General features: G+C 48.4%; 10 protein-coding genes across 10 annotated transcripts; 5 read left to right on the top strand and 5 right to left on the bottom strand.

Moving 5' to 3' along the window:
• Positions 1-529: 529 nt before the first annotated feature.
• On the bottom strand, positions 530-1,234 carry BDW70DRAFT_135582 (mitochondrial 37S ribosomal protein mS33). The gene is made up of 4 exons (XM_073736716.1): positions 1,168-1,234; positions 900-1,108; positions 798-847; positions 530-738 (listed from the first exon to the last, which is right to left on the bottom strand). Exons 1-4 carry the CDS (start codon positions 1,207-1,209, stop codon positions 710-712), a joined length of 330 nt encoding a protein of 109 aa, XP_073596507.1. The 5' UTR covers positions 1,210-1,234; the 3' UTR covers positions 530-709.
• A 135-nt stretch (positions 1,235-1,369) lies between these two features.
• On the top strand, positions 1,370-2,769 carry BDW70DRAFT_46335 (ribonuclease III). Its single transcript, XM_073744065.1, has 2 exons — positions 1,370-1,447; positions 1,494-2,769. Exons 1-2 carry the CDS (start codon positions 1,379-1,381, stop codon positions 2,490-2,492), a joined length of 1,068 nt encoding a protein of 355 aa, XP_073596506.1. The 5' UTR covers positions 1,370-1,378; the 3' UTR covers positions 2,493-2,769.
• A 38-nt stretch (positions 2,770-2,807) lies between these two features.
• Positions 2,808-4,988, top strand: BDW70DRAFT_135578 (uncharacterized protein). The gene is made up of 2 exons (XM_073736715.1): positions 2,808-3,073; positions 3,155-4,988. Exons 1-2 carry the CDS (start codon positions 3,051-3,053, stop codon positions 4,728-4,730), a joined length of 1,599 nt encoding a protein of 532 aa, XP_073596505.1. The 5' UTR covers positions 2,808-3,050; the 3' UTR covers positions 4,731-4,988.
• Positions 4,989-5,242: 254 nt separating this feature from the next.
• Positions 5,243-6,774, top strand: BDW70DRAFT_135577 (ER lumen protein retaining receptor-domain-containing protein). The gene is made up of 7 exons (XM_073736714.1): positions 5,243-5,445; positions 5,501-5,559; positions 5,606-5,672; positions 5,745-5,950; positions 5,997-6,247; positions 6,298-6,604; positions 6,678-6,774. The coding sequence occupies exons 1-6, from the start codon at positions 5,424-5,426 to the stop codon at positions 6,332-6,334; spliced, it is 642 nt and encodes a 213-aa protein (XP_073596504.1). The 5' UTR covers positions 5,243-5,423; the 3' UTR covers positions 6,335-6,604; positions 6,678-6,774.
• A 562-nt stretch (positions 6,775-7,336) lies between these two features.
• Positions 7,337-8,500, bottom strand: BDW70DRAFT_135576 (uncharacterized protein). The gene is made up of 2 exons (XM_073736713.1): positions 7,681-8,500; positions 7,337-7,616 (listed from the first exon to the last, which is right to left on the bottom strand). Exon 1 carries the CDS (start codon positions 8,386-8,388, stop codon positions 7,942-7,944), a length of 447 nt encoding a protein of 148 aa, XP_073596503.1. The 5' UTR covers positions 8,389-8,500; the 3' UTR covers positions 7,337-7,616; positions 7,681-7,941.
• Positions 8,501-10,856: 2,356 nt separating this feature from the next.
• On the bottom strand, positions 10,857-14,313 carry BDW70DRAFT_46305 (putative cytokinesis regulator (Byr4)). The gene is made up of 3 exons (XM_073744064.1): positions 11,802-14,313; positions 10,990-11,749; positions 10,857-10,930 (listed from the first exon to the last, which is right to left on the bottom strand). The coding sequence occupies exons 1-2, from the start codon at positions 14,149-14,151 to the stop codon at positions 11,175-11,177; spliced, it is 2,925 nt and encodes a 974-aa protein (XP_073596502.1). The 5' UTR covers positions 14,152-14,313; the 3' UTR covers positions 10,857-10,930; positions 10,990-11,174.
• A 1,249-nt stretch (positions 14,314-15,562) lies between these two features.
• Positions 15,563-17,243, top strand: BDW70DRAFT_135572 (uncharacterized protein). Its single transcript, XM_073736712.1, has 4 exons — positions 15,563-15,925; positions 15,977-16,194; positions 16,254-16,560; positions 16,615-17,243. The coding sequence occupies exons 1-4, from the start codon at positions 15,766-15,768 to the stop codon at positions 17,082-17,084; spliced, it is 1,155 nt and encodes a 384-aa protein (XP_073596501.1). The 5' UTR covers positions 15,563-15,765; the 3' UTR covers positions 17,085-17,243.
• Positions 17,244-20,221, bottom strand: BDW70DRAFT_135571 (putative NADH-ubiquinone oxidoreductase, subunit G). The gene is made up of 7 exons (XM_073736711.1): positions 19,989-20,221; positions 19,904-19,927; positions 19,797-19,848; positions 19,722-19,736; positions 19,634-19,656; positions 17,693-19,574; positions 17,244-17,640 (listed from the first exon to the last, which is right to left on the bottom strand). The coding sequence occupies exons 1-7, from the start codon at positions 20,101-20,103 to the stop codon at positions 17,535-17,537; spliced, it is 2,217 nt and encodes a 738-aa protein (XP_073596500.1). The 5' UTR covers positions 20,104-20,221; the 3' UTR covers positions 17,244-17,534.
• Positions 20,222-20,842: 621 nt separating this feature from the next.
• BDW70DRAFT_135568 (putative ER to Golgi transport protein (Sly41)) lies at positions 20,843-22,959 on the bottom strand. The gene is made up of 2 exons (XM_073736710.1): positions 22,278-22,959; positions 20,843-22,227 (listed from the first exon to the last, which is right to left on the bottom strand). Exons 1-2 carry the CDS (start codon positions 22,632-22,634, stop codon positions 20,968-20,970), a joined length of 1,617 nt encoding a protein of 538 aa, XP_073596499.1. The 5' UTR covers positions 22,635-22,959; the 3' UTR covers positions 20,843-20,967.
• A 226-nt stretch (positions 22,960-23,185) lies between these two features.
• Positions 23,186-26,760, top strand: BDW70DRAFT_135566 (uncharacterized protein). The gene is made up of 6 exons (XM_073736709.1): positions 23,186-23,636; positions 23,705-24,345; positions 24,399-24,834; positions 24,933-25,058; positions 25,110-25,193; positions 25,264-26,760. Exons 1-6 carry the CDS (start codon positions 23,429-23,431, stop codon positions 26,532-26,534), a joined length of 2,766 nt encoding a protein of 921 aa, XP_073596498.1. The 5' UTR covers positions 23,186-23,428; the 3' UTR covers positions 26,535-26,760.
• The last annotated feature ends 18 nt before the right edge of the window (positions 26,761-26,778 follow it).

Below are 26,778 nucleotides of genomic sequence, written 5' to 3'. Positions count from 1 at the left end.
TGTAACAGGCTGGATACCTACGCGCTAGTATAGGTCAGACCGCTTGACTAAAAAGGTACAAGACAACTGATCAGAATGATCAGTTGAATCTAGCGCCCTATATAGCAGCGAAGGCCACGCCTGAGCCGTTATTCTGGGGTTCAACCCATAACATTAGCCCCCTTCTCAGGCTAGCTGTCCACTGCTATATAGCGACCCCTACCAGGAACTAGGGCAATCCTGATATAAGCCATGGGCCGACTCTCCGGGCTGACTAAGCCACCAGCCAAGAATCTTCCCTAGAAAATTCTCTAGTCCAATGCTACTTGTTAGTATCAACGACTCTAGCTCGTGACATCCAGTTATATACAGGCTTATAACATAAATTTTGAAAACATTCTTTTATTTTTTTTATATTATATTTCACTGTATTAGTACATATTTATACTTGTCTAGTTAACTTGTCTAGTTATCTTCATAGGATTAGTTTTACTATTTCCATATAGTACTATATAATCATAGCCTAGGGGTTCCAATTGCTTCGTAAACGTAGGCAAGATGATAATTAGATATTAAAGGTAAAGAAATAAATACTCCACATGGCCTTGTCTATAAATCAATAATAGCGGCGACAAGGTACCATGATAATTCTTAAAAATAACAGGATTCAATAACATCAGATATAATACAGGATGAAACTAATGGAGCTGATTCATAGTTCGCTAGAACACTATTTCTTCTTCTTGGCTGATCTTGATTCTGGAGAGAAAGGATGATGTTAAATGCAGCTATTAATATTATGGGTAAGTTAACCATACCTGCAGCTGTTCGTTTTTTCTTTGGTCTTCCCTTTCCACGTAGTTTGGCACTGTTATCACATATAAGCAAAATATACCTTACCACGGACAGAGCAAACTCACATCTGAATGGCCTCTTCTCTGTCGTCCTCGGCTTCATCAAAAGTTGTCAGACCCAGGGAGTTGCACGTCGTTCGCAAATCTCGAAACGAGACTGTTTTCTTAGGATACCATGCTGCCAGTGCTGGTCCTCGTAACCTTTGGCGTAGCACCTTATTCCCTAGCCGTAGCCTATCGGGGTTGAAGTTTTGGGAGAAGACCCGGCATTGGACCTGTTACAACACCTGTAAACCAGAATTACAATGACATATATTTGTTGAAGATGCTGTACCTTAGCCAATTCCAATAACCGACTATATTGAGCGGCCATCATCCACGGGGGTGTAAAATTGTTGCTTCGTGAGCATCTGAGAGTCGAGATGTCCACTGGCCCCGACAACTCAAAACGTATGCAAGTCACGTGGCATACTCGGATGCGGCATCATATTTCACGAAGATCTGGCGTTAAAATGCAAATTGCAACCATTGTCAGAAATACGCTCATGGATAGAAAGCGTAAATCGGTCTTTGCATCATATCATGATGACAACGTAGCGAGAACAAGAGTGAAGGTCAATAACCTCTCGGAAGTTCATAACTAGCAACTGACTGGAATAGAAACATCATGACTATAGTCCCATAAAAGCTTCTTCGCAAATGCCCTTACCAGACAGTGATTTTCAAAATGACATACAAACCATCTGCATGCTCGTTAACAAAATTACTACGGTTTCTGAGAGTCGAGGTGTCAAGCCCAGCTCAGAGATTTTTGAAGCAGCTAAAAGATTCACCCTAGCTCTACAGAAGACGTCGCTTCTTTCCAATACGACCACAAACTTGAACGGCAATGATGCTGATGTATCTTCAAGGCCAATCCCATGTCATACCAGACGTGTGCCACCATTACCCCCCATCAAAGACGACCAACTCGAACGGGCAGTCTTTACACATCCCGGCGTGGCCAAAGATCCGAGAACAACTTATGATAGGCTTGAAATCCTAGGTGACGCGTATATAGAGCTTATCTCCACCAAACTCATATGGAACAAATTTCAGCACATACCATCTGGTCGCATTTCTCAAATTAGGGAACTTCTGGTGAAGAATGAGACACTGGCTGAATACGCCACCCAGTACGGCATCGACAAAAAAGCCTCAGTTCCAGCTGAGCTTTACAATCAGCCAAAGAGATGGATTAAAACGAAAGGGGACATCTTCGAAGCCTACGTTGCTGCTCTTATATTGTCTCATCCTGATGGCTACTCTGTTGCTGAAACGTGGCTTTCTGAGCTTTGGTCGCCGAAACTGGATAGCTTCGAAGAATCATGTTCAACTTTCCAGGCCAAGGAGGCGCTTGCAAGGAAAATCAACGGGAAAGGCGCCAAACTGAGGTATATTGACGAAAAGGAATCAGTTCAGCATCAGGGAGGAACGCAAACTTTTTTTATTGGCGTATATTTTACAGGTTGGGGCTGGAACAATAAGCACCTCGGTTCCGGACAAGGGTCAAATAAAACGATTGCCGGAGACAGGGCAGCTCAACAAGCCTTGGAAAATACGGAGTTAATACAGGAAATCGTCGCGTCCAAATCAACGCATGGAACAGGAACGTTATAAGACTTGGGGCCTGCGGTCGTTTGATTATCCACTGGTATCAGCTCATTTTCTTTCGCGGCAAGAACATAAAAACCAGGAGGCCTAGGTTGACGTTAGTAGTCAATTCAAAATCGGTGTGGCCGAGGAGCAGATAAATATACCTCGACACTTTAATTGTGAGGTGGAATGTGGCACTAGTAGTACCGCGGCATTGAGTGCTCTGGTCTCTCACATTTATTTCTTCAGCTGAAAGCTATAAACATTAGTTGAGATAAATGTTTCACGCGTTATAATCAACCCATGAAATGTATAGAAGGCATTTCTAAACATTTTGTCTGGACTGAGGTCTGATCAGACTTTGGTACAGATGATTCAGCATGTGGCACAACAGTTCCCGGATCTCACTTTCACAAGTTCTCAGATGCAGACGGCTTCACAAAAGTAGTCAAACCTACCTACCCAGGAATGCACATGAAATCTCATCTCTCGCTACAATTCAATTACGCTGCTGGTAACAGATATTCGGCAGTACAGAAGTGACCGAGTCTCTCTGGTGTCTTGATTCTGACACATGAAAAGATGGACTGGGATCGTGCCAGAAGGTTTGTTCTTCATTGCCCTCATGCAAACCTCATGCCGACTACTCAATTTCCGTTTACTGAGCGTGTGCTTTTACTTTACAGATTTGATGACCATCGTGGTGGGGAGAGCTATCGGCCTGGGAGTTCTCGAGGTTATAGCCGTCGCAGCAGGTCACCTCCACGAATGCGCTCTCCTCCAAATCGTTTTGTCGCCGATACCTGGGCACCATCTCCAGGTCGGCCATACTCCCGCCCCAGGAGCCGCTCACCCCCGGTATACAGACGCCGTTCACGAAGTCCACAATCGTACAACAGAGCCGTTGGTGTCGTTTCATACACGAAAACGTACGGGTCTCGGAAGTTCTCACCTCGTCGAGATGTAAGAGCGAGATCTCCTGTATCGTCATCGAGACGGCCAAGATCTCCTTTCAGGGAAGATCGAGCTCGCGACAGCATTTGGAGCCATAACACCTCGACCTCAAGACAGCCAGGAGACTCTTCTTCTGGCCGCGATTACGGGCATTATAGAGCAAACCGCCGCCCACCTTCCGCTGGCCGGCATACGAGACCTGGCTCACCTCCGAGGCATGGATCATCATTCGATGACGACCAGCGTCCAGCTCCTCGCGCTCGGAGTCCTTTCACTAATGGGCGCAGGGATACCACCGCTGACCGCTATCATAGACAGAGACGACGGTCTCAATCCTCGAATGGCACATTCGCTAAACGCCCCTCTGCTCCTGGATCTATGTCCAACTCAAGGCGGTCATCCCCCATCGATGATAGGAATAGTAGCATAAGAAGCAATAGAAGTCGATCGCCGCATACCAGTTATACTCCAGGTCGTCGCCGTTCCACGGAGAGGGGGACATCGACAAGCCGGGATCATCATGCATCGGCGGTTAAAAGCAAGATGGAAACGCCGGAAGTCAGACCTAAATCACCTGGCTCAGAGAGGATGATTACGGAAATGCCCTCTTGCTCGACTAATGCCGAAGTCCCCCAGACTTCCGAGCAACTTGACAGGACAACCCACACTGGAACGTCGTATCCTAGCAATGCCCCTAGCCAGCCGAGGGCGTTCAGCAACAACCGCAACCGCAAATCGCCCTCACCGCCAGGCCCACCACACGGTCCTAAGATCCTTCCATCTCACCATCGTTCGTCGAATATCTCCCTTTTGTCTGCCCCGACACGGCCCCGGGGAAGCTCGAATTTCAAAGACAGCGGCTGGGCAGGCCTCTCAATGCGCCGTGGACCTGCACCTTCTGGGCCGCATGGAATGCCTATTGCGCCCCGAAATAATCAGTTATCAGCTTCTGGGACTGAATTACAGCGCTCTCGCTCCTGTCGTCCTATTAGCGTTCCAGGGACCTCTCCAAACACGCCGAGACACGCCAAATATCTTGTAGGTCTCAATACGATTGTACCTGGAGGTAAGCTCGCACCAACCGAGCTCGACAGTATAACAGAGAAACGCCTCTCCCAGCTTGACGCAGATAAGGATCGACTTTTCAATCAAATTGCAGAGAGCCAAAAACTGAAGCGTGCCGGCTTACGGGACTGGGATAAGTTAGATAGGGAAAGTTCAATCTGCTCTTTGAAAAGCGAACTGGCTGAAGGTCATTTACAATGTATCACTGATGCTGAAGGTATACTTGGCAGGGCATTGTTTTGATAGTCCGTCTAGCCTGGCTCAACTATACTGCGGCCATTCATGAGCGTCGATCTACTGCCCTCATGCTCTCGACTTAGCGCAGCTAGTATGTTGATTGCAAGCCATAGTACTCGAAAAATAACCCATAGTATATACCATCCTGATGAAGTCCTGCAACTTTAAGCAAATAACATGCGCCTACGCAAGAGAGCTTGGGTATAGAGTACATATCTTGTGTATGGAGGCTATACGATTCAGTGGTATTCTGCATAGACGTCTGGCTAACCAGTCTGTGAGTTCACAAATTTAGTAGACAAATACAACTTGAGCAAGTAAGAATTGCATCCATCTAACAATACGCTTGAGAGGAGCCTCAACTCTGTATGTCTGGTGTACGTACCTACTGGTACAGCTATATCGTTAGGTCTCAGACAAGACGCGTTACATCAATGTGGGGCGCACCCGCTTGCGCCGCGCTCCTGTATCTTCCTTCAGGCTTCGTGTCAACATTTATTGTAATGTCATCACTCATTATTCGCTTTGCGACCACATGAGAACAACTTCTTGTTCGTGGAACTGAATGATTAATTGATCTCAAAAGTACGGAAACAAGCCATTTAGATACTACCATTCGACTTGATTTTGTCATTCAATCGCTTATATCTACTCTTGCACACTGTATCTGTTATCATCAAAAGTGAATCTTATAGCACAATGAATATCTTCAGACTACTCGGTGAGCCCTGTGCCCTTGATAGTTCATTGACAACATGGCCCTAATCATGTAACAGCCGATTTCTCCCATCTCGCCTCAATATTCGTCCTCTTACACAAAATGAAGTCTTCAAGCGTGCGTCCGCCGGCAATGTACTACTGATAGACTAACTCAAGGTTAGAGCTGCTCTGGGCTGTCTTTCAAGTCACAGGTCTTGTATCTGATAGTTTTTGTGACTCGCTATCTTGGTAGGTCTCAGGGCACCTCGTCCGATGCCTCTCGATGCCATTGTTACTTTGGTTGACGCGAAATGACGCTAGATTTGTTCTGGGCTTTCACGGACTCGCTATACAATACGACCTTCAAGATTTTATTCATCGGCTCCTCTGGTTATATCATCTATCTTATGCTCCACGATTATCGACCTACACACGACCCGAACCTTGACACGTTCAAAGTGCAGTACCTACTTGCTGCTAGCGCAATACTCGCTCTTATTTTCCCTCATGATTATAGCATCTCGGAGGTCAGTTAATTTCGTCTAGTATGGGCCTTTTCTTGACCGACTACAGATTCTCTGGACCTTCTCGATTTGGCTCGAGTCTGTGGCTATCCTACCTCAACTTTTTATGCTCCAACGTACTGGTGAAGCAGATACCATAACTACCCATTATCTGTTCGCGTTGGGTCTCTATAGGGCGCTCTATATCCCAAACTGGATCTATCGATACTTTGCAGAAAACCACTTTCAAGCAGTTCCAGTTCTGGCAGGAATTATTCAAACTCTTCTGTATTCCGATTTTTTTTACATCTATTACACCAAGTAAGTTGCCCATTTGTGTGTGCTCTACTAGATTGGTAACCTGTCAGCAGGGTAATGAAAGGCAAGAAATTCTCTCTGCCCGTCTGAACCATACCTCGTTGCTTCAACTGGGCCAAATTCAGCTTTAGTTCGCTGAGAAACATTATGTCCGTATGCTGCCTCGGGTATCATATTTGCTTGGCAACCATCGCAGGGATTGAAAACCGCGGTATCTGCCTCCGAGGAATATACCCCTGGTCGGTTGAAAACGTCGCTCCAAGTTCCTGGTTACATGTACTATATGATGCAACTACAATCAATGTGAAATTCTTGACTACCGTCATCTACTAATAACCACGGGTACGTCGAAGATGGCATGTGAGTAATTCCTGCATAGTAAAGGGGACTTAGGTTGCTAGAATCTGAACAATGTGGCACCTCTGCTGATTAGTGTTTCTTGACGTCTTGATGATACTGCAAACAGGCTTGTATGATAGTAGGAGGAATAACAAGAGCATATTATTTGAGAGATGTAAGTCAGAATCCAGTTTTCGCGACGTTGTTTCCAATTCCGCAGACTCAGTATGAAATACATTCCATCATTGCTCTGACTCTGCGGTTTCCCTCCCTAATTTTGTTGACGATAACGCACTCATGTGAGACATGAAGTTAGCAGGAGAAATCTCGATGGCTGGATGGCCCATTTGCACCAGAATACCCGGGACCATAGTTAACATGAAGCGGGGGCACTGGGATGTCAGCGTGAAATGAATCCAAGGTTGTCGAAACCGGACCCGGAAGATGACTTAAAACTCCGCTGTTGACTGATCGTACATTTCCGATACCCAAGCTCGTGTGTCTCTGCAGTTTGCGTGCTGAATCTACCCAATTGTTCTGCTGCTGAAAGTACTCTAGTTGAGGCCTGTCTAAGCAAGCTGATCCTGCGATAGCTGATTGGCGCCTGGATATGGGTGGAGATGGAAGCTTTGGAGATCGGGAAGATAGTTCCAGGGGGGGCGAGCCTCTTCTCGAGTTAGGAGGTGTTAAGCGAGTGCCGCCCCGGCGGACTTGACAGGTCGGGCATATCTTCACGAAACGTGATATAAGCTCTTTGGGAACCCTTCCGGGAATCAGTCGAGTACTCACGCAGTTACGGGAGTTTGTATCAGCCACGTACCATGAGTATATCTGTCGTACCTGAGCAGATGTTTTATCTCGACCACCGTGTTGGCACTGCTGATGCGCCTTCGTGAGGATTTTGAAAAGCTTTTCTCTGATAGCGACTGGCTTCCCTTCATGACAGATCATTCGCCTGCACTAATGAGTGACACCTTCCTATTAGCTCTGTGGTCTTTTGACTGCAGACAGGTGTGGCTTACGGACATCTGAGGTATTTCCCCCAACTGCTTGAAGCTTGAACATTTTTTTGACCCAAAACCTAAACTGCCCTTTAGCTTCCCTTATGGTCCATGCCAATGACAGATGAAAATATCTCGGCTAAAAATGGGCCACTTCATACCGAAACTGGGCCGATTCAATGGCTGTATCCTTAGGGTCTATCAAGACTGTTCTTATGTTTCGCGCCCTCTTGGCATGAATTAATGCCTTATCTTGTTTTTTCACAGATAAATCGTCAACGTAACTATGAAAAACACAGTGTGAGCTCAAAACCCGCTATGAAGAGGATAGGAGGCAGGGCAGAGAAGGGAGAATATCTACCTCTTGACCAATCTATCGAATTCTTTGACATCCGGAAAGCCCTCTAGCGGAGGGATTATCGGCTCTGAAAGCATGGTGTCCTCGTTCCTAGAGTCCTGGCTCTCAAGCTCGGTCTCTGTCAATGCTTCATGAAGAGGGAGGTAGGCTGGCCCCTGGAGATAACGGTGCTGCGGCATGCATTGTGCAGGCGGGAGATGCAGGGTTGCGTGGTCAGGAACCGGCGCCATGGATGCGCCCTGAGAATGATGGGGCGACATGTTTGAATGGTTATAGGGCAAGCTGAAATGCTGCGCATATGAGCTGAAATGATGTTGGGGGAAATGGTAGGAGCCTGCTTCGAAATCATGACTCTCTCCATGACCACCTGGGATGGGCAGGGATAAGTGCGGGTTGATGAAGTAGCCTTCCTGCGCGTCATTACTGCGCCTATGGAAACTGCTCATGGTCGTGTTCTTTGAATTTGTTTGATATATCCGAAAGTCTTCTGATACGGTTGGTTTGACGTTGACAGAGTGGTATAGAGAAGCCTTTCCAGTACGGCAGCGATTTTCAGGCTTGTATGGCCCCTCCCCCCAGTACCGTTATAGGCTGGGGGATAATGACGGTGACTGGCTGGTTTATTGGAAGAGAGGTGCGGTACTCGAACGTCTCTGGTGATTGTGACTTGGCGCTGGTGTTGTGTGAGAGTTTGGGGATATATGGACTATTAACCCAACCCTGGCGGAAGCTAGAGACGCGACACTTGGTATTGGAGAAAACAAAAAAAATCCAAGGTCAGATGGGAACTTTTCTGTCCTTCAATGCTGAGCCCGAGCTACAAAGGAGCGGATACAGAGTTGAATTTAAACGGGCTATATGCCCCATGTCACGGTCTACAAGTTCCTTTGCCTTCATGTTCTTTTCCTCGTCCACCTTTCTTTTCCTTTTTTTTTTATTCTTTTTTTTTTTTTTTTTTTTAAAGTATGCATATTCAGTAGGCACGGAGTGCCCCGAGTAGTGATGCAAGGTAACGATCAATCAACTATCAGGTAACAGTGAGAGTGCAGAGGCAAAAGGAATTCCTGGATTAGGGGCGGGCTAGTACTCACTTGCTGCTGCCGGCAAATGGGGCGAATAATTAGGGACCAGGGAGGAGGGGCCTGCGAATGACTGGCAGGAAAATAATGAGAAGGGCATTGAATAGACTACTAGCAAACAGGATTTTTGGTAGGAGGCAACAGAACGGGCGCCGTAGTCTGTGTGTAGTGCACTCTGCAAATAGAGAAAATACAGCAGCTAAAGCAAGCTGCATTGAAGGCGCAACTCAAGGCAGAAGGAGCCAAGGATGTGAGAAAAATGACTAGGATCAAGCATCCCGAGCAACAATGTTGGTCGAGGGGCGGAAAACAAAACAGGCAGAGACGCTGCTTATCAAAGAGCATGTAATGATTGATATAGTTCACACCTTGCACAGTGAAGATAGCCCTAAACGACGGACAGGCTGGCCTCTAGTGCTCCGAGTCGGTCTCCACTGGGGTTCAGCTTACTCGGATACTTGCACGTTTTCAATACCTAGTCACTATGATGGCATAAACGGCTTACTAGACCCGTATGGAACATAGAAAGCACCTCCCCAATGAATATCGTGGAGACTAACTCAAAGGCCTTCAGTGCTAATCAACCCGGGAAGATCCTGGTGGCAGTACATGAATCTAAGACTAGGGTTCCCTACCCCAGCCTGATGCAGCAAATCACCCTATTAGCTATATCCAATTCCCCTTGAGACCTAGCGCAATAGTTCTCAATCATTGATGCGCCTGGCTTCGTTGCTTCTTCTCGTGCCACACTAGCTTACCTGACCTTCATTCTGCTGCTAGCGATACTGACTGAAACGCACGCTTCCGAAGCGGGGGCTACTTATTCGGTTCCGGCCCCAAAACCAATAACGACTGAAAGAGAGCTCGAATTGGGACCCCATTCCAAGTCAGATTGCCTATCACCCATTCTAGGATTGATAGTGCCGCACAGTTTTGTCTCACTTAGCCACAAACGACGGTTCCCCTACATTATCGGATTGTGGTGGCCATGTTGATGGCTAAAGTTTTGGGTTATAGAGAACTTTCCCAGCGTATCATAGGTTCTTGATCCATGAGTGTGCTGGCAACCAGTGCATTAGACATGGTGATTGGCTCGACGTGGTGTGACTTGCATACCTACAGGTAATGTCAGCAGCTTTGACCTAGCAGGTTCATATTTTGAGAATCTACAAACGAATGGGACAGTTTTCGAGCCCAATTTGCTGCGTACTACGCTCAGACACCGACAGCCTGCCACAGCTAGGATGCCCTCCTACTACTCGTCCCAGGCAACTCGGAATACCCGCCTGTGGCAAGGACGAAGCAAGGACACTCTGCTGATGGACCGGGATATTAAGTTGTGCATAACGCTGTACGTGAATAGTCAAGCACCGGACCGCCACGAAAGGACGGCCTACCAGTAGGATAGCGCTCTAGCGGATATCCAGGAGCTACCAAGAACTCCAGAAGCTGTGACATCAAACCTCAGCAGACGCAGGCCTTCAACGACATGCTGCTGGATAAAGGCCTCTCACACTACCCAGGGTCAAGGAACGTAGACAGGCAGGGACAGGCAAAGTGAAGGGTACTCGCATCATCCTTAGCGAGGGGTAATGACCTCTCGTCCAGCCGCCACAAGACTAGAATTCTGAGGATTTTGCGCTAATGAATAAATTTACTGCACTCTCTAGACTCACTTTGATTGCGCGTAGACATTGTACCCTACCTCACTCTCACTGCTCGCATTTTAGCAGAAGGATGAAGTCCGCATCCTCGCGCTTGGTTTTACGCGTCTGAGAGCCATAAAACCATGGTGTTGTGGCAGGATGGTACCCTAAGGCCAGTGCTAGAATTGGCTTCGAATATAAAGCCACAATACCCAATGTGGAGGAGTAACTGGATCACGGCTGATTGAGCTTTATAATAATCTCTATTTCCATCAGCTCAAGTAAAAAAGGTATCCACTAAAGCTAGGTAATATAGGCATACAGCGACGATAGTTGTTTTGGCGGGCCATGACAAACGCAATAGTCAAACTCCTCGCCACGCACTATTAGAGTCCGGTAATATTGATGTATAGGAGAAGCTCAGGAAATTCGTGGGTATCATCATTATTGTCTCATTTCGTCTCACCTCAGGTCTTCGGGCGAAGTGGAAGCAATCAGGCCTAACAATCATGCATTGCTGAGCTCTTGAGCCCCAAGCGTGCTGTTAGAACGTACCAAATCCCGGATAGCCCACCTCCAGCTGCTTCCGGAGCCAGCAGGGTTATGGTTCATCCACTTGTTAACCTTGCGTCTCCATTTTTCTTCTTCCGTATGCTGGCGTTTAATAAACTCTGGGCCCACGTCAAACTCCTCTGTTATGGGCCACTCGTCAGAAGAATCCTCGCCGCTTCGGTCGTCTCCGCTAACTGCTGGACCGAAGTCCTCTAGGGCTCCTGCTGCTCTTTTACTGGAGACGCCCGACTCCTTTAGATCAGCGAAGTTCGAGAATACATCATCTTCATCTTCGACTGCAAGGAATCCATCCAACCCCGGCTGGCACGGCGCTAACTTGAGCCAGCACATGCGTTGCGGATCAAACACCATTCCGCCAACCACCTGCACGTTTTGCATAGCCCCCACATTGGTAATCAGGGCGGGCGATGATTTAGGCGACTTGGGCGTGGCGCTGTCGAAGCCTTGAACCGATTTCTCATTCCCTTCCCAACGGAAAGTATCTGGATTGTAGTGCATACCGTTCACGGCTCAACAGAAGTCAGTGCCAAATTCCTACAAGTTCATTGAGAAAGTACTTACATTTTCGTTCCTGTACCCCCGCACCAATCGGTTTTATTAGCTGCGGTCTAGATCCAGATGACGAGCCCAGTCTCCCCTTCTTGCTTCTTACTGATCCCGTGGTTGACGGCATTCGTGAGAAATTTTGGGGTTTCCAGTTTGAGCTAAGAGGGGTGAGAGGATTGTTTTCCCGTGTCTTCGAAATTGAGGACATAGAGGCGATGCGTTGTTCCCTAGCATTCCTTGATGCATTGGTATCTCGCGCAAATCTGGGGATAGATGCTTGCTGTTGAAGTGGGTTGTGTGTAGTCAGCATCTGTTGGGTTGAATCCGGCTTTGAAGGTCCGGATTGACTTATGCTCAGTCTATTTTTCAAGAATCGCGGTGCCCCACGGCCACTGGGTTGTTTTACGAACTTGCTCTCCATTGCGGTAGATGTAGGTAAGTCGTCGAAAGAGGCTAGTTCAGACCCGTCACCATAATTTCGGCGACGTGCGGGTCGGGTAAGGGTCCTTTTGGGGGTTGTGCTTAATGTTTCTGGAGTTACGCCTGAACCATCTTGACGGCTGGTCCGCGGCAATCGAGTAACGGTACCTTGGGAGCCGATAGCATCGCTGGCACCGTCAGAGCTCCGGCGGGAATATCGGTAGCTTTTCACGCTGACGTGGTGAGACTGTCTTTCTGACGCTCCGGCAGGTAAGAAAGGCGCCTGGGCTTTACGAGTTGATAACTTCCCATCCAGTCCAGCGCGGTCAGTGGCAGCCCAGGTGCCGGTATTTAGCCAGTTCAAGCCACCTTGCCCAGGGGGGCATGCTAATGAAGTGCTACTTGTCGTATGCGGTGCGTTCCGCATTGATGGCATTGATCGTTTCGATTTTAAAAGTTGCTTCCCAGGAGCATGCTCGCCCACTAGGACTTCTTTTGAAATCCGGCTACCCACTGAACGTCGGGTTGGCGTAAACTGAATCGATGGCCCCTGTGATGAACCAGTTATTGGAAGACTAGACACAGAGGAGTGCGAGACATGGCCTGGTCGGCGTGGAGATGTACGGAACTTTGATAAGGGAGCACCGCTCTCAGAGACCGTTTCCAGATGGGTTGAGCGAGTTCGGTCGTGTCCAGAAAGGCGAGGTATACGAGTTTTTGGCGATACAGCGGCGTTTGTAAATGTCAGGGTCGTCGCAGAACGCCGCGCCGGGCTTCCAAGAGGCTCTGTCTTGTATTTGATATTTGGATTCATTGAAGGTCTCCTGGCGCTGAAAACGTCACCACTATTAATATCCAGACCAGAGAAAAAGTCGTCGCTGCGAAGTTGTTCTTGGCGTCTACCTTCGGGCACACGATAGGGTGCGTCCGGAAGGTTCTGCTTCTCAGGCTGAGTTAGACGTCCCCCTAGGTTCAAAGGTCCTTCCGGAATCACAAGACCGTCGAGCCCTTCATCATCGCTTTCACCTGTCAAATAACTTGATGCGCTCGGGCTTACAACCGAGATCGATGAGCTTGGATTCGAGCGATGATCCCGCGTAGTGCCACCAAATCGTACACCAATGCTACCCTCGGACCAATCGATGTCAATATCGTCAGGAGCTGGACTTGACGCGCTTGCAGACGGATTGCGCAGCTGCAGGGAATCGTTTGCCGGCAGCTCAAAATCATTCTCAAAGTTCTCCGTTGAAGCAGTTTCTTGGCTGAAATCCAAATTGCTAATAATCCTCGGTATCTGTGAAGGAACTTGCTTAGCAGCTTTGATAGTAGGGGTGTCTTCAGTGTCATCGACGTCGATGCTTGTTGAATAGTCACTCGGAATTGCATGCGTGGGTAGTTGCGGCGTCACATCGTTTTTGAGGAAGGGAGAGGGGTTTACAGCGTCTGGAGAAGTAGGGCCAAGATGCAGAAGCGCTTCAGGAAGAGATGTTTCGTGAAACCGTTTCAACTCTAGAGCAACACTGGGGCTGGGCAGCTCCAAATCGTCAGACCAATCATCAATGAACTCTCGCTTTGTCTTTTTCCTCCCAAGGCGTTTAATTGTACCTCCAACAAGAGCTGCGCGAGGGATATTAACCGGCAAAGGAATCCCTGCATTTTGGACAGAAGTTATAGCTTCTTCATTCACAAACTCATCTTCATCAAGAAGCTGGATTTGCCAGTCCTCGTCTCCGCCTGTGGTGGAATCGAGATCGGAGCGAGCAGAGCGACGCGAAGAAATCGAATCGCGATGTCCAGATCGGCGGACAGAGGAATTCGTTACAGATGTAGTGCTTGACGCAGCACGGAGGTGGATGTCCTCGTAACATTGTAGTTCATCATCGTCGTCCCAACACTCAATTGACCCCTCACTATTTGGGCGCACATCGACGGTGGATGGCGCCATGATTGCTCGCTTGTCGGCGCTGTGAGATATAGCACGTTCTCATAAGAAAAGTATATACTCGAAGCTGGGCGATCTAGGTTATCTGCCTCAAATGCTTGGGTACTCGTAGGGGGCGTCGGTAAAGATAGAACGTCATGCCGTGCTGCTGTTAGGTACTTTGGGTTTTGCAAGATCGAAATTCCGGCACGGAGTGCGTACAAATTCACTTAAAAGTAAAATCGGGCGGTTTGCTTGTCGTTGAATTGTGTCTTATATTGTACAGTCGGTACGTGAGTTCAGGGTTGAGCTGCCTCAAAGAGGTATCACCGAAGGTCGAAAGGATGGTATGTCATTGATCGTAATGCCAAGTCACAACATGAAGATTCTAGGAGCACGATATGAGATGTCAGGAGGTCTGAGAAAACTCATGTATTTGTGCCGCGACAGCGGTGGCTGGTGGAATTCCCTCGAGAGGGGAGAAAAGCACTATAAATGCCAATTATGCCAGCATCCACAGAAGGTCCTTTTAAACCATGCTCGTATCGTCAAATCAGCGACAACTAGAGAGGTTAACCGGCATGGAAACGGGGAAAGTGTGTCTGAGTAACGAAGTGTGAGGCAAGGGAGATTGAATGAAGTGTGGATTGGCCGCTGCGGAGTTGCGGCGGCGCTTCTTCCACTAGCTCTATACTAGGCGCTGGTTGCTCGGAAGTCCGATACATCAAAGAGACAGACTATAGCGACGAGGCCAAAAATGTATCAGATTGAGATGTTAACTCGCATTGTCTATTGTAGATATCTGCCGTAATGCCTCATGTAGTCCAGACTACTCCATACTCCATACTGGTGGTCTGATGTTATGATTGGCGCCGACTCTCGCACTCCTAACGCTGGTTATCACCCTCCACATACGGCCACTACGCATTTCCTGTCGGCTTCCTGGCTGTAATACGACTCAGGCCGATTCAATCATAAGCAAGGCGACCCTTACTCAGCATTGTGTGGAGCTCTATTTGGCGCGTGACATTCGGGGACGAGTACATACGGCGTAGATAATAATAGAACGGATTGAGTAGTTGAATAACGCCGGAGTAGTGCTCCTCAGCACCTCTACAGTTCATCACTACTCATGCAGATCATGGTTATTTCAAGAAAGCTGCTAGCATTTAGTGATCAGTAGCCCTTGACACTGTCTGATATCAATGGATTCTACTCCCAGCGAAACATGCCGTCATGCGTAACAAAGTGATGAGTCTTGTTGGTCTATCACATCTCGACGCCGATAGTTTTCGTGCGAAGTAGCTATACCACCTTCAGCTTATTCATTTACCTGAGAGGATCACGACAATCTAGGCATAGCGTGTATATATAGGAACAATGACTATCTTGTCTAGAGGTTTCCAAAATAGAGTCGTGTCAACGCGTCGGTAGTTGTCCAAGCTGATGTCCTGATACTGGCCATGAAACGTCAGATGTCTGTCAGCGTGCCAAGCCTAGTATTGTAACTTGGGAAGGCAGCAGTTAGAGAGCCAGGCACCAGCCCTCGCGGGAACTGATTGAAAATCGAGTCCAGAGGCCGCTGGAAATATCTAACCGCGCAGTTCTGATCTTAGACTCTTCGCAACAGCCTAGAAGATGTCTTCTGCGAAAGACAGCCTCCCCCCCTGCATCCGACGCATCCGCCGATCTGACGAAGCCAATTCCTATGTCCTCCTTCACACTGCCCGGTTAAAATCCACCAAACTCGAGCTAACCATAACTGCGACAGAGGGAGAGAGTCCCTACACCGCAATTGGTAAGCAGTTTTGTATCCCCACGTAACCGGGTACTGATGCGCAAAGGGCAGTGCGACAGTCAGAGATAAACAAGCTCAGAGCGAAGAACTATCAAGGTACTGATGATGAATGGGAAAAAACACTCCTGCATATTCTCGGTTTCCTGGGAGAGGGAGCAGAGTACCCAGAGCTCCTTACAGATGTCGAAGCATCGGGCAGTGTAAATGCAACCGGAGAGGGTGATAAAGAGTTGGTGATTACAATAAGAAAGAGAATACAGACTATAACCGTAAGTACCCACTGACAGGAGAGGCCCCTTCATAGAACAATATCCCTGATATGCCATAGCAAAAATTAGGGTCTTTGACTTTGCGTCAAGATGAAGACCAAGATATCGATCTGTTTGACTGGACGAACCTCGCTGTTACCCGGGCGGATATTCTTGAGCAGCGCTTTGATTCATTACTCGATCGTTTTCGCACAGCTGAGAGTACAATCAAGCTGCTAAACAAGCAACTGGAGGAGTTTATAAGCTCGAAAAATCAACATGAGCAGCAGCTATTCTCGGGTATTGTGCAGTTGTTGAATGAGAAAAAGCTGAAAATCCGCAACCAACAACGTCTGCTAACCTCTGCAAAGGCCGATCCAGAGCGACGTAAGTTATCAATATGTACGTTCCGATTAGGAAGCTGATCTGAATTCGGGTTAGTGTCCAAGGTGCAGGCAGCTGCGGTCACAGATAACTCGAGGCCAAAACTAAAGGGAGCAAAGGGTGGAAGACAAAAACGTCCCACAGCAACTTTAGCCGACGAATCCAGTGATGACGGTTTTGGAAAGATGCGTGTTGAGGATCGCAGACATGTCAATCAGGGTGCGGACGAAGAGACAGCTGACGAAGGACGGTCGACGCCCGAACCACTTGAAGACGAGAGTGGTACAACCTCTGATGATGATGATGATGATGATGTTGAGTCTACTCTAAGTACCAGCCGATCGCAACGAGGAAATAGAGGGAGCCAAGGGTCGCTTGCACAAGCTACAGCAAACTCGCCCCCGCCGCGAAGGGAGCTTCCCTTTGCGAAGAAAACGGAAAAGGAGCCCGGCCCTGGGCACCTTTCCTCGCGAGCGTGGCAGGATCCAGTTGAATCCGGAGGGGAGACAGATGACGATGAACTGTAGCTAACGGCCCCTTTTACTATAAATTATACCTATTTGTTAAACTGGTTCTCGTGCAGATCACACTCCCTGATGAAAATACTTATTCGGTAACATGAGACTAACGTCTTCGCTTGGGTGGGCCTGCAGTTAAGACTGTTGATTAAGATGATTTTCGAGCAATCGTTATGTTGGTGAAGCCAGAGGAGCATGGATAGAAGCTGTTCCTAGCTATTCTATGCAGCTACATTTCAGGACTGTAGGCATAGATTTTTGCCATTCCTGAGCTGCTTTTGACCTTATGTACACCTCTAACGTCTTTGACCTGTACCGTAGTGAAGCTGGAACACTATAGGAAACGAGGGGAAAACAATAATACAATTAAACAGGGACCAACAACAGTGTTTAGGTGTTACAACAACAACGCCTAGATGAAGAATGGAAAAAAAACAAACTACAGGTCCAGTAGGCTTTTTAACCATACATGTGCTGCGGAGACACTTCACCACCTGTAGACATGTAGTTCACATCAGGGTTTCCAGAGACCTTAGCTGCCGAAGCGCGAGCCATTGTCGGCGAACTGCAATATGGTCAACATCAACATTAAAAAAGTGAGGAGTCTTTGGTCATACCTTCTGGAGATCGAATCTGTAAAATAGAAATCTTCAATCACCTTCTTGAAAGGTGCGTTGGTTACTTGAGATCCCTTGTTCTGATCGACCAATTGGACCTTGCTCAGCTGAGCTAGAGAGGTGGGTTCAACAACATCGTAACGACGCATAACAGGGCTGATCTCTTCCATTCGGTCCCGAAGAGCCTCGATGTCGTCATATGGGAGAGGAGTGTTGAGGAATTCGCTGGCGGCCCGAATGATTTTCCAGTCATCGCGAGAAGCACCGGGCATTGAAGTCGCTGCGCGAGTGACTTGAACGCGCCCCTCGGTGTTGATATAGGTGCCCGACTTCTCGGTATATGCAGCTCCTGGCAGAACAACATCCGCAATTTGAGCCCCGCGGTCACCGTGATGTCCTTGGTAAATTACAAACGCTTCGCGAGGAATTTCCGATTGGTTGATCTCATCTGCACCAAGTAGCCAAACCATCTTGGGCGTTGTTTGTGCTACCTCAGGAGAGGGGGTCGTGAAGCCGATTTCGTATGCCGCAGCACGCGATGCTGCGCGCTGGAGAACATTATAACCTTGCCATTCCGGTGTGTTGAAGTTGCTGGCGTGCTTCTCCACAAAGCTACCAACCGCCTCAAAGATTGCTTTCGAATCCGCATGTTCAGCCGCAGCACTGCCGACAATAATCATGGGTCGCTTGGCGGAAGCCAGCTTTTTGCCAAAGTTCCCTGACAGGGCGGCTTTCAGAGCAGCAACGTCTGAACCAAGGTGTTCAAAGTCAAATGTGCTTTCGAAGGTTTCCCCGACTAGACCGATTTCGAGATCAGAGCGAAGGTACTGCTTGCGAATGCGGGCGTTGAGAACGGAAGCTTCGTGGCGAGGGTTCGTCGCGACCAAAAGGATGGCGTCCGCCTCTTCGATGCCGTAGATCTTAGAGTTGAAGAGGTAATTTGAGCGGATATCGACGCCGTGGGCGATTGGCGAGCTACCACCGGGCTGATCCAAGGCAAGATTATCAGAGCCAAGCTTGTTGGCCAGATCCTTCATCGCAACCATGGTCTCCGCGTCCGCAAGGTGACCAGAAATGGCTTTGAATTCGTTCTCATTCAGTTGGAGCTTTTGGTAAGCCGATGCAATCTCGGTCAGGGCTTGCTCCCACGTTGCAGGAACAAACTTCCCTTCCTGTCGGATCAAAGGAGTGGTGAGTCGTTGAGTCTTGAGGCCATCGCATGCAAAACGAGATTTGTCGTTAATCCATTCCTCGTTGATATCATCGTTGAGTCTTGGCAGGACACGCATCACTTCCATTCCACGGGTATCTATCCGGACGTTGGAGCCCAGTGCGTCATGCACATCAATCGACTCGGTATGCTTCAGCTCCCAGGGACGCGCGCGGAAGGCATAAGGTTTGGAGGTCAGCGCGCCAACGGGGCAAAGATCAATGATGTTTCCAGAGAGCTCTGTATCCAAGTTCTGCTCTAGATAAGTACCAATCTGCATGTCGTTCCCTCTGCCGGTGGTTCCAAGTTCGGGGGCGCCAGCAACGTCGTTCATGAACCGAACACAACGAGTGCACTGAATGCATCTGTTCATAGAGGTCTTGACAAGGGGACCAATGTTCTTGTCCTCAATAGCGCGCTTGCCTCCAAGTTCGTGGAAACGTCCACGATCGGCACCATAGCGCATAGACTGATCCTGAAGATCGCACTCTCCTCCCTGATCACAAATTGGGCAGTCTAGAGGATGATTCGCAAGTAGGAATTCCATAACACCTTCTCTAGCTTTGTGCACTAGCGGGGAATCTGTTTTGACATTCATGCCGGGCTGAACCGGCCAGGCACATGATGCCACAGGTTTGGGAGCTCTTTCGACTTCGACGAGACACATGCGACCTAACACGAGCCAACATCAGTACAGCTGCCCTAATCAATTAACACTTTTCGAGACTTACAGTTGCCCGCAATCATTAACTTTCTATAAACCGCGTTAGTAGCCGACAACGGAGAAGGGTGAGGGGATAAGAGGAGGGGCTAGCGTACTCATGGTAACAGTATCTATCACAGATTGTTAGCATTGATCAGGTATGAAAGCACCAGGCCCATATCGAACTATACCTAGGGATTGTCGCTCCGGCTTTCTCGCATGCTTGAATGAGAGCCGAGCCAGCTGCGTTGCAGGTGAGTACGGTCCTTCGGAACAGTTCAGCAAGATAGATAGTCACCTTCTACCGAAACCTTTTTGCCATCTAACAGTCCGGAAGTAGTCAGCAACTGACCCGTACTATTAGGGATGGTGTCAAGGCATACCAATTGTAAGCTCCACCTCAGCAGAGCGAGGAACTGTCGTCACGAAGGTCCTGGCAGTGTTGACTTTTAGAACCCGGACAGACCGGGCGGCCGCGCGGAACAGCTGCGGCCGCATGCTGTAAAGAAAGAAACAAAAAGGAAAAAGAAAATGGTTAACTAGAAGAGACAATGGAATGAAGTGGCCGATGTGCAGCTTGGGTTGAAGCTGATAGGTATCGTTTGGTTAAAGCACTTTTGGCGTAAGGTTGGATTCTCAAGCCCGGCTCGGGCGTTCACTCGCAAATTGCCGCCTTGAGATTGGCTCGGCAGTACGGGGAAACTCAGAGTCCGAACCGTACCCTTTTTATTGCTTTCTCAGCAATCCCGGTTCGGTTTTTCTTTCTTTCCTTCCCATCTCATTTCACGGGCATGTTTATTGTAGGAGGTAGGGCGTCTCCCGTCTCTCTCTCCTCTGCATCATGATCCAAGAGCAAGATGCACTGAGCTGGAGCACCTGAAGGCCATCGTTTCCAACTACTGGCGAAGATGCCTACTGAGGGGTATAGTTCCTTACCGACAGCGGCAACATTTGCATTTAAGAGCCAGCCAATGTAACTAGGATCGCTTTCTTTCTAGATTCACACACACTTCCATTGTTCACGCTTTTCGCTTGATGATCTGGAAGGTGCGATGAACAACGAAGAGATGGATAGGGCCTTGTAAATTTGTTCAGCGATATTGGACCTACTGTAGGTGACAGATGCAATCTCAGGGCTTCATGCATTTATGTGTTGGAAAAGCTCGCAGAGTACCTGTAATTAGCAAAGCTACACCCGAAAATTGCGTGTTTCCGTTTTGTGCTCGAATTCCAATACGTGCATTTGAACCTCTATACATCTATAAAGTCAGAACTCCATCGATGGTACACAAAAGAAGCAAGTTAGCTTCAACCTAGGACACCAAATTCAAAGCAATAGATTTATTGAGCAGGATCAGCCGCTTAAGAGTCGCTTGACTGCCAGGTCGTCTCTTGCTTTGTACCAGGTGGCAGCCAAGCTTTCGTGTTGCTATTCGCTCTTGGGCGGGCATGACCGACGCCGTCGTCCTTTTTTGAGTTACTGGAGATGGGAAATGAACGGTCCGAGACGTGCTGGTCAACAGGCCTCCCATGTGGGATCGCATAGCCATTGAAACCCCAGACTTTGCTCGCTCCGCGGGTATTCAGAGGAAGAATGGGTTTCTTAGAGTGAAAGTGGTCCGCATTGGCTTTCTGGTCTGCGACGTCATCATGGCTATTGCGGTCGTAGAGGTATAGCCCAAGGAAGGTGAGGGCAATTCCGAAGCCCTGAACGGGCGTAGTAGAATTACCAAACCAAACAATCGCGACGACGATCACGAACACCCTTTTGATAAGCGACGCGACGGAATATGAGACAGGCGAAACCATAGAAAGGAGGACGAACGCCAGAATATTCTGAGCGAAGTGAGACACCCCGTTGAACACGAATTCGAGGAAAAGGGCGCCATGATCCAACGATCCGGCTTTGTTCGTAAGAGAGATGGCGCCATCTTGCATCAGATCAGATAATAAGGGGTAGCCCTCGGCGACCAACCAAATGGGTAATGTCAGGATGAAAGCTAACCCAGAGCAATAGTAGAGTAGGTTCAACTTGTCCAATTTTCGGCGACCAGCAGACTGTAAATCTGACTCCGCACGCTCGGCTTCGTTAAAGAGCTTTTTAGAGAATATATTCTGTGATACGAAAACAAGGGCTGCAACCAGTGCACATAGGATGCCGAAAAAATTCGTGGAGAAGCCTGTGGAACAAGCAAGCATTACACCCAAGGTAAGTGGCACGAGAGATAAATAGGTCGCCCTAGCATAGCGAATGCGGAAAAGGAAGCGGTACGCTAGCACGGTGAATAATGGCGAAAGTCCTTTAATAGTGTGCACAAGCGAGACGGGGATTTGCGAAGTGGCCATTGAACTCAAGATATGACCTGCTAGTTGGAATATGGCGAGAGGTAGGGCCGTCATTATCACATCGCGTGACGGCGGGCGTATGTTGTTCTTGAGAGCCGGTATGCTGGTTTTAAGCCATGGTAACTTGGTGGACAGGTACGAAAGTAGCAGGCACCACAACGACACGAAGGCGAACTGGACAATTGTGAGAGTTATGGGCCTTGGAAGCGCGTTCAAAATGGATTTCGAAGACGTATTCGTTAATGCTGAAGTAGTATACCAGATAAGGCAGAGCATCTGCGGACGAGTAAGCGACTGCAATAGGCGACGGGGTTGGAAAGCCGTACTATGAGCCTGTACGACACAGGTGCTCTGAGCGCTTGAGCCAGATCTTGCGCATTCGCACTAACACTACCATTGCGAGTCCTGATGGCACTTATGGTTTCGCTGATGCTCTTTCTCGGCCTTCGTTTGGAATCCCGGACTGGTTTATAGTCCCAGCGATCACTGGGCGCATATCTGACTGTTGTGTTTGGGTAAAGTGTTGTCGGCTCCGCGGTGCCAAATTGCTCGTCCTGGAACGCTGGAAATTTATCTATTGGACTGGCCATGGGCTCAGGGCTAGATACTCTGACTGATGTTTGCAGGTCGGCCTGTCGTATCGAAGCGCGCCGCCCAGTTCCGGTCACTATAGTCGTAGTCATTTCCTTCCCCTTTCTGGGCACCCCTATACGACGGACTTCAATTTGTTAGCAGAATGAGAAATGCGTTCAAAGCCAGGATGATCGGAACCATGTACGTTGCTCAAAATCGGGCGCTGAGGCTGGATACGGCGAGGTTGCCGCTCCGGTAGCACTTCGAATACCTCCGGAATTCGAAGGCTAGATTATGCAGCTATCAACGAAGCCAACAATGGTCGAGTAAGCTTTGAAGGATGATATAACATGAGTACGCTCCAAGCAGATGTTCAGGTACTATCCATTCTTGTCACCAGCGTTATCAAAACGCGAACTCGTCATGGTGTTGGCGGAGTTCGTAATGTCTAACGGGACGAGCAACCGACTAGCGTATTTTGGTTTTAGCGCGGTGTGAGATGACGAATCACCGAGTCACCATTGACCAGTCGGATTTGAGGATTGGACAACGCTGCGAGACCCCAGGGCTCTGGGTCTCCCAGGTCCCGTGAGTCCCGTTAAAGTCAGTCAAATGTCGCCGTGCGCCCAGTAAACGCTCTGGGAAAAGCTATAATAGAGTTATGAGATTCATTTTCCCCACACAACTACTTGCGAACATATTATTATATACATTGGGAGAGAATGAGCAGCAGAACGGACTATCTCTAGTATCTGCGTACATTGACAAAAAGCTAAGGGAAATTGAGAGGAGTTTCTGACCCAGAATCCGGAGTCCTCAGCCCGCCTCATTGAGATAGGGTCATCCCCACAGGGAGGATATTACAGCCACGTGCTATCAGTTCTTAGACTCCTCGACATTAAGAATGATGTTCCGCCCAGGACACCCACCCGTTCTCCTGGCAAGGATGCTTATCCTTGTAGCATTTTGCAACAGTGCATTGTGTGGCAGAAGGACGCCTAGCCAACAGGACTACACGTCACCTCCCCAATATTCTCTGAACAAGGACTTCTCAGATGTTCAGTTATCCGAAAAGTGGCAGGTCCTCGGCCCCTTCCAGTATGGGACAAGAGGTTCGTCTTCATACGATTAAATCTACTAAATGAAGTAATGTGCCAACGCCATCTTTAAACCGACTTAGAAGCCGTTTGGGGAGCAGACCCCCTAGAGTACCGGGGCGGATTTCGAAACGTATCGTTTGATGAAGAAGCTGAATATAGCAGTCCTCTTTCCACAGACGGGTTCGTGAAATGGGCTCAGGTTAGGGCCAACATCACGAATACCAATGCTAAACAGAGCAGAGCAGAGCTTGCTGTGGCCTTCCCTCAAGTAGATTGGGGATTACTTCAGGCTGTCTATGGGTGGTCTGCGTTGCAATATCAGGCCTGGACACGCGGGTATATGTACTTGAATGGTCCAAATCATCAAGCAGTCGCAATTTTCACAGAAGGTATTTTGGAGCTATCAATTGATGGTCAACGGCATTTCGGTGGTGATTTCTACAGCTATCGCAGAGCACCCTTGATATTGAATATTGCCCCCGGGAAACATCTTGTCGAATTACGGCTTCTCCGTGACGTTCGAGCCCTGGGTGGTCAAGGTGATCCCACCATCAATGTGGCGGTTGAAATAGAGATTCGCCACAGCATGCTAAACATCGCTGAGCAAAGTCTTTTGATACCTGAAGCTACAGGTTGGAGACTCGGGAGTACCTGGGCATCAATTAATGTGCAGAATAATGCACCTGAATGGGTTGAGGTTCTCTCGATTTACTCTCCAAATGTTGGTATTTCCACTTGCTCGCCCTGAGTGGATAATACTGACAAACTACTTAGTTCTCCTTGAAGATGGAGGCTCCTCTGCGCCTTGCACCACATCAGACCCGTCCACTAGCTTTCCGATTTGCTACTGGCAATCCGTCGCGTTTTGCTGTCCCAATCGAGATCCGCTACAAATCTTTCCAACATGCAACAATGTGGACCCAGACTTTTATGGTGAAATTTGCTAATAGGCTTATGTCTGAACCTCAGAGATTTACCTATATGCACCCAGCAGGCATCGTCTCTTATGCCATTCTTCGTCCGCCTCCTTTGCATCCTTCTTGTGCTCTCAATCAAACCAACACCTTTTTGCCTTTGATAATATGTCTTCACGGAGCAGGCATTGAGGCCGATAGTGTGCAAGTGCGCAGGATGATGGATGCCGCGTACGGCATTTGCGCGTGGATGCTATTTCCAAGCGGTGTTACTTCTTGGAGCGGAGATGACTGGCGTAAGTGCTTGATACTATGACTCGCTGTTTTCAACCCTGCTCTACTAGAACGCTTCTTCAGTCAGTCTGCCACTTGAACTAACGTGCTTTCCTCGTAGACACATGGGGTGTTGCTGATATAAAAGCAGCCGTTAAAGCAATTCCTGACTGGGTGAGAGCTATTGGCTGGAGCGGTCCTGGAGTTATGAATGATGAATGGATGGTTATAGGACATTCGAACGGAGGTAAAGTCAGATCTTAGACTCACAATTATTATTTGCTCATCCAATTGGCAGGGCAGGGTGTATGGTTTCTCACGACCCATTATCCGGATAATGTTTTCGCCGCTGCCCCTGTATCGGGGTATACATCCATTGAGAGTAAGTCACTGCTCTCTTTTGCCATTACTATAGTAATAAATATATATTTACATGTCCTGATGGTTCGTAGATTATGTGCCTTATAATATGTGGCGAGATTCTGAGCCGCTGGTCTCTTCTATCCTTCATCAATCGCGGGCTAGTTTAAAACATGAGCTTTTACTGGCGAATGCTGTGGGCATTCCGATAATGCAACAACATGGCTCGCAAGATAAAAACGTCCCGGCATATCATTCACGCCTTATGCACTCTTTGCTCGAGGAAGTTGACTGGCCATCTCAATATGTCGAGTTGCCAAATGTAGGCCATTGGTTTGATGATGTGATGGCAACCCCTTCATTGCTGAAGTTCTACAAAAGCTCGCTACAATCAACAAGAAGACAAACCGCCCTCGCATTCACAATATACGTCCCCCACTCTGGAGACATGGCATCCAAAGGAGGATTATATGTAGATCAGCTACAATCTCCTGATAGGTTCGGTCGGGTGCATGTTGCAATTGATGCGAAAGAAGAGACGTGGCACATCCAGACACAGAATATTCACCGCTTCCACCTCTCAGCTACAGCGTGTAACTCTGAAAAGCGATTAACCTTAACCATAGACGATACAGCCACCCACTTCAGAGTCGACCCAGCACAGTGTGGATTTACTTGGTATATAAAGGGCACTGATGGGAGCTGGAAATGCTCAGAGCAGAACGGTTGGCAGTCTATTTCTCAAAGATATGGGCGTCAGGTGGGTGCAATGGATGCTATACTGCGCACAAATGGAACATTTACGATAAATGCATGCTCTGTCAAGACCGAAGAAATGGCGCTCCAGATTAGCCGCAACCTCCTACAATATTTTGCTGCTGACTCCTACATCGCAAGACATTGCGGTTCATTTGACGCAGACCATCACGGGAATGCTATCACCGTCTCGTTAGGGAATGACCTTCCGGGTTCAGTATATTCGTCATTCCCTATACGTGTTTCTGACGGCCGCATGACTCTGTATAGGTGCCTTTCAGTTCCAGGGGGCCTGCATGGACCGATAGACCCGGCTTCAAGCAGGAGTTGTGGCCAGTATACCATTAACTACGAACCGGCCATGGGTGCGATGTTCCTTCGACCCCTGCCTAACGAAGGGTTGGAGTTGGTTGTGTGGGGTACCGATATGGAAGGCCTCGAGCAGGCCGCCCGTCTTGTGCCAACACTGACTGGAGCTGGACAACCCGAATTCGTAGTTCTCAGTGACAACTGTCGCTGGAAGGGCCATGCGGGACTTTATGCTGCTGGCCACTTTGACAAGTTCTGGCAAATCTCGGCCGGGTCTTACATTGCGAATGATGTATAGAGCCCATCAGCACTTCGTGGCAATTAATGGCTACAAAGTATATGACTGAGCCTATTAGCATGAAATAGCCAGCGCAAACCATGAAGAGCTGCACATTAATATCCGCACAATGTTATTACCAGAATTGCTCTGAGAGGAGGTGGTACTCGGCTTTAGGATTCTCGTCGACTATGCCATAGTTCGGTGTAACTCGAACATGAGACATGGCTCAATGAGCATATTATGGGGACAAAGGTCTTTTCTC

The sequence above is a fragment of the Aspergillus foveolatus genome (assembly GCF_047715535.1).
Source record: "Aspergillus foveolatus strain CBS 279.81 unplaced genomic scaffold BDW70scaffold_21, whole genome shotgun sequence".
In the NCBI taxonomy this organism is placed as follows: domain Eukaryota; kingdom Fungi; phylum Ascomycota; class Eurotiomycetes; order Eurotiales; family Aspergillaceae; genus Aspergillus; species Aspergillus foveolatus.
The sequence above is the reverse complement of the archived record's forward strand: the minus strand, read 5'-3'. Positions and strand labels throughout refer to the sequence as shown.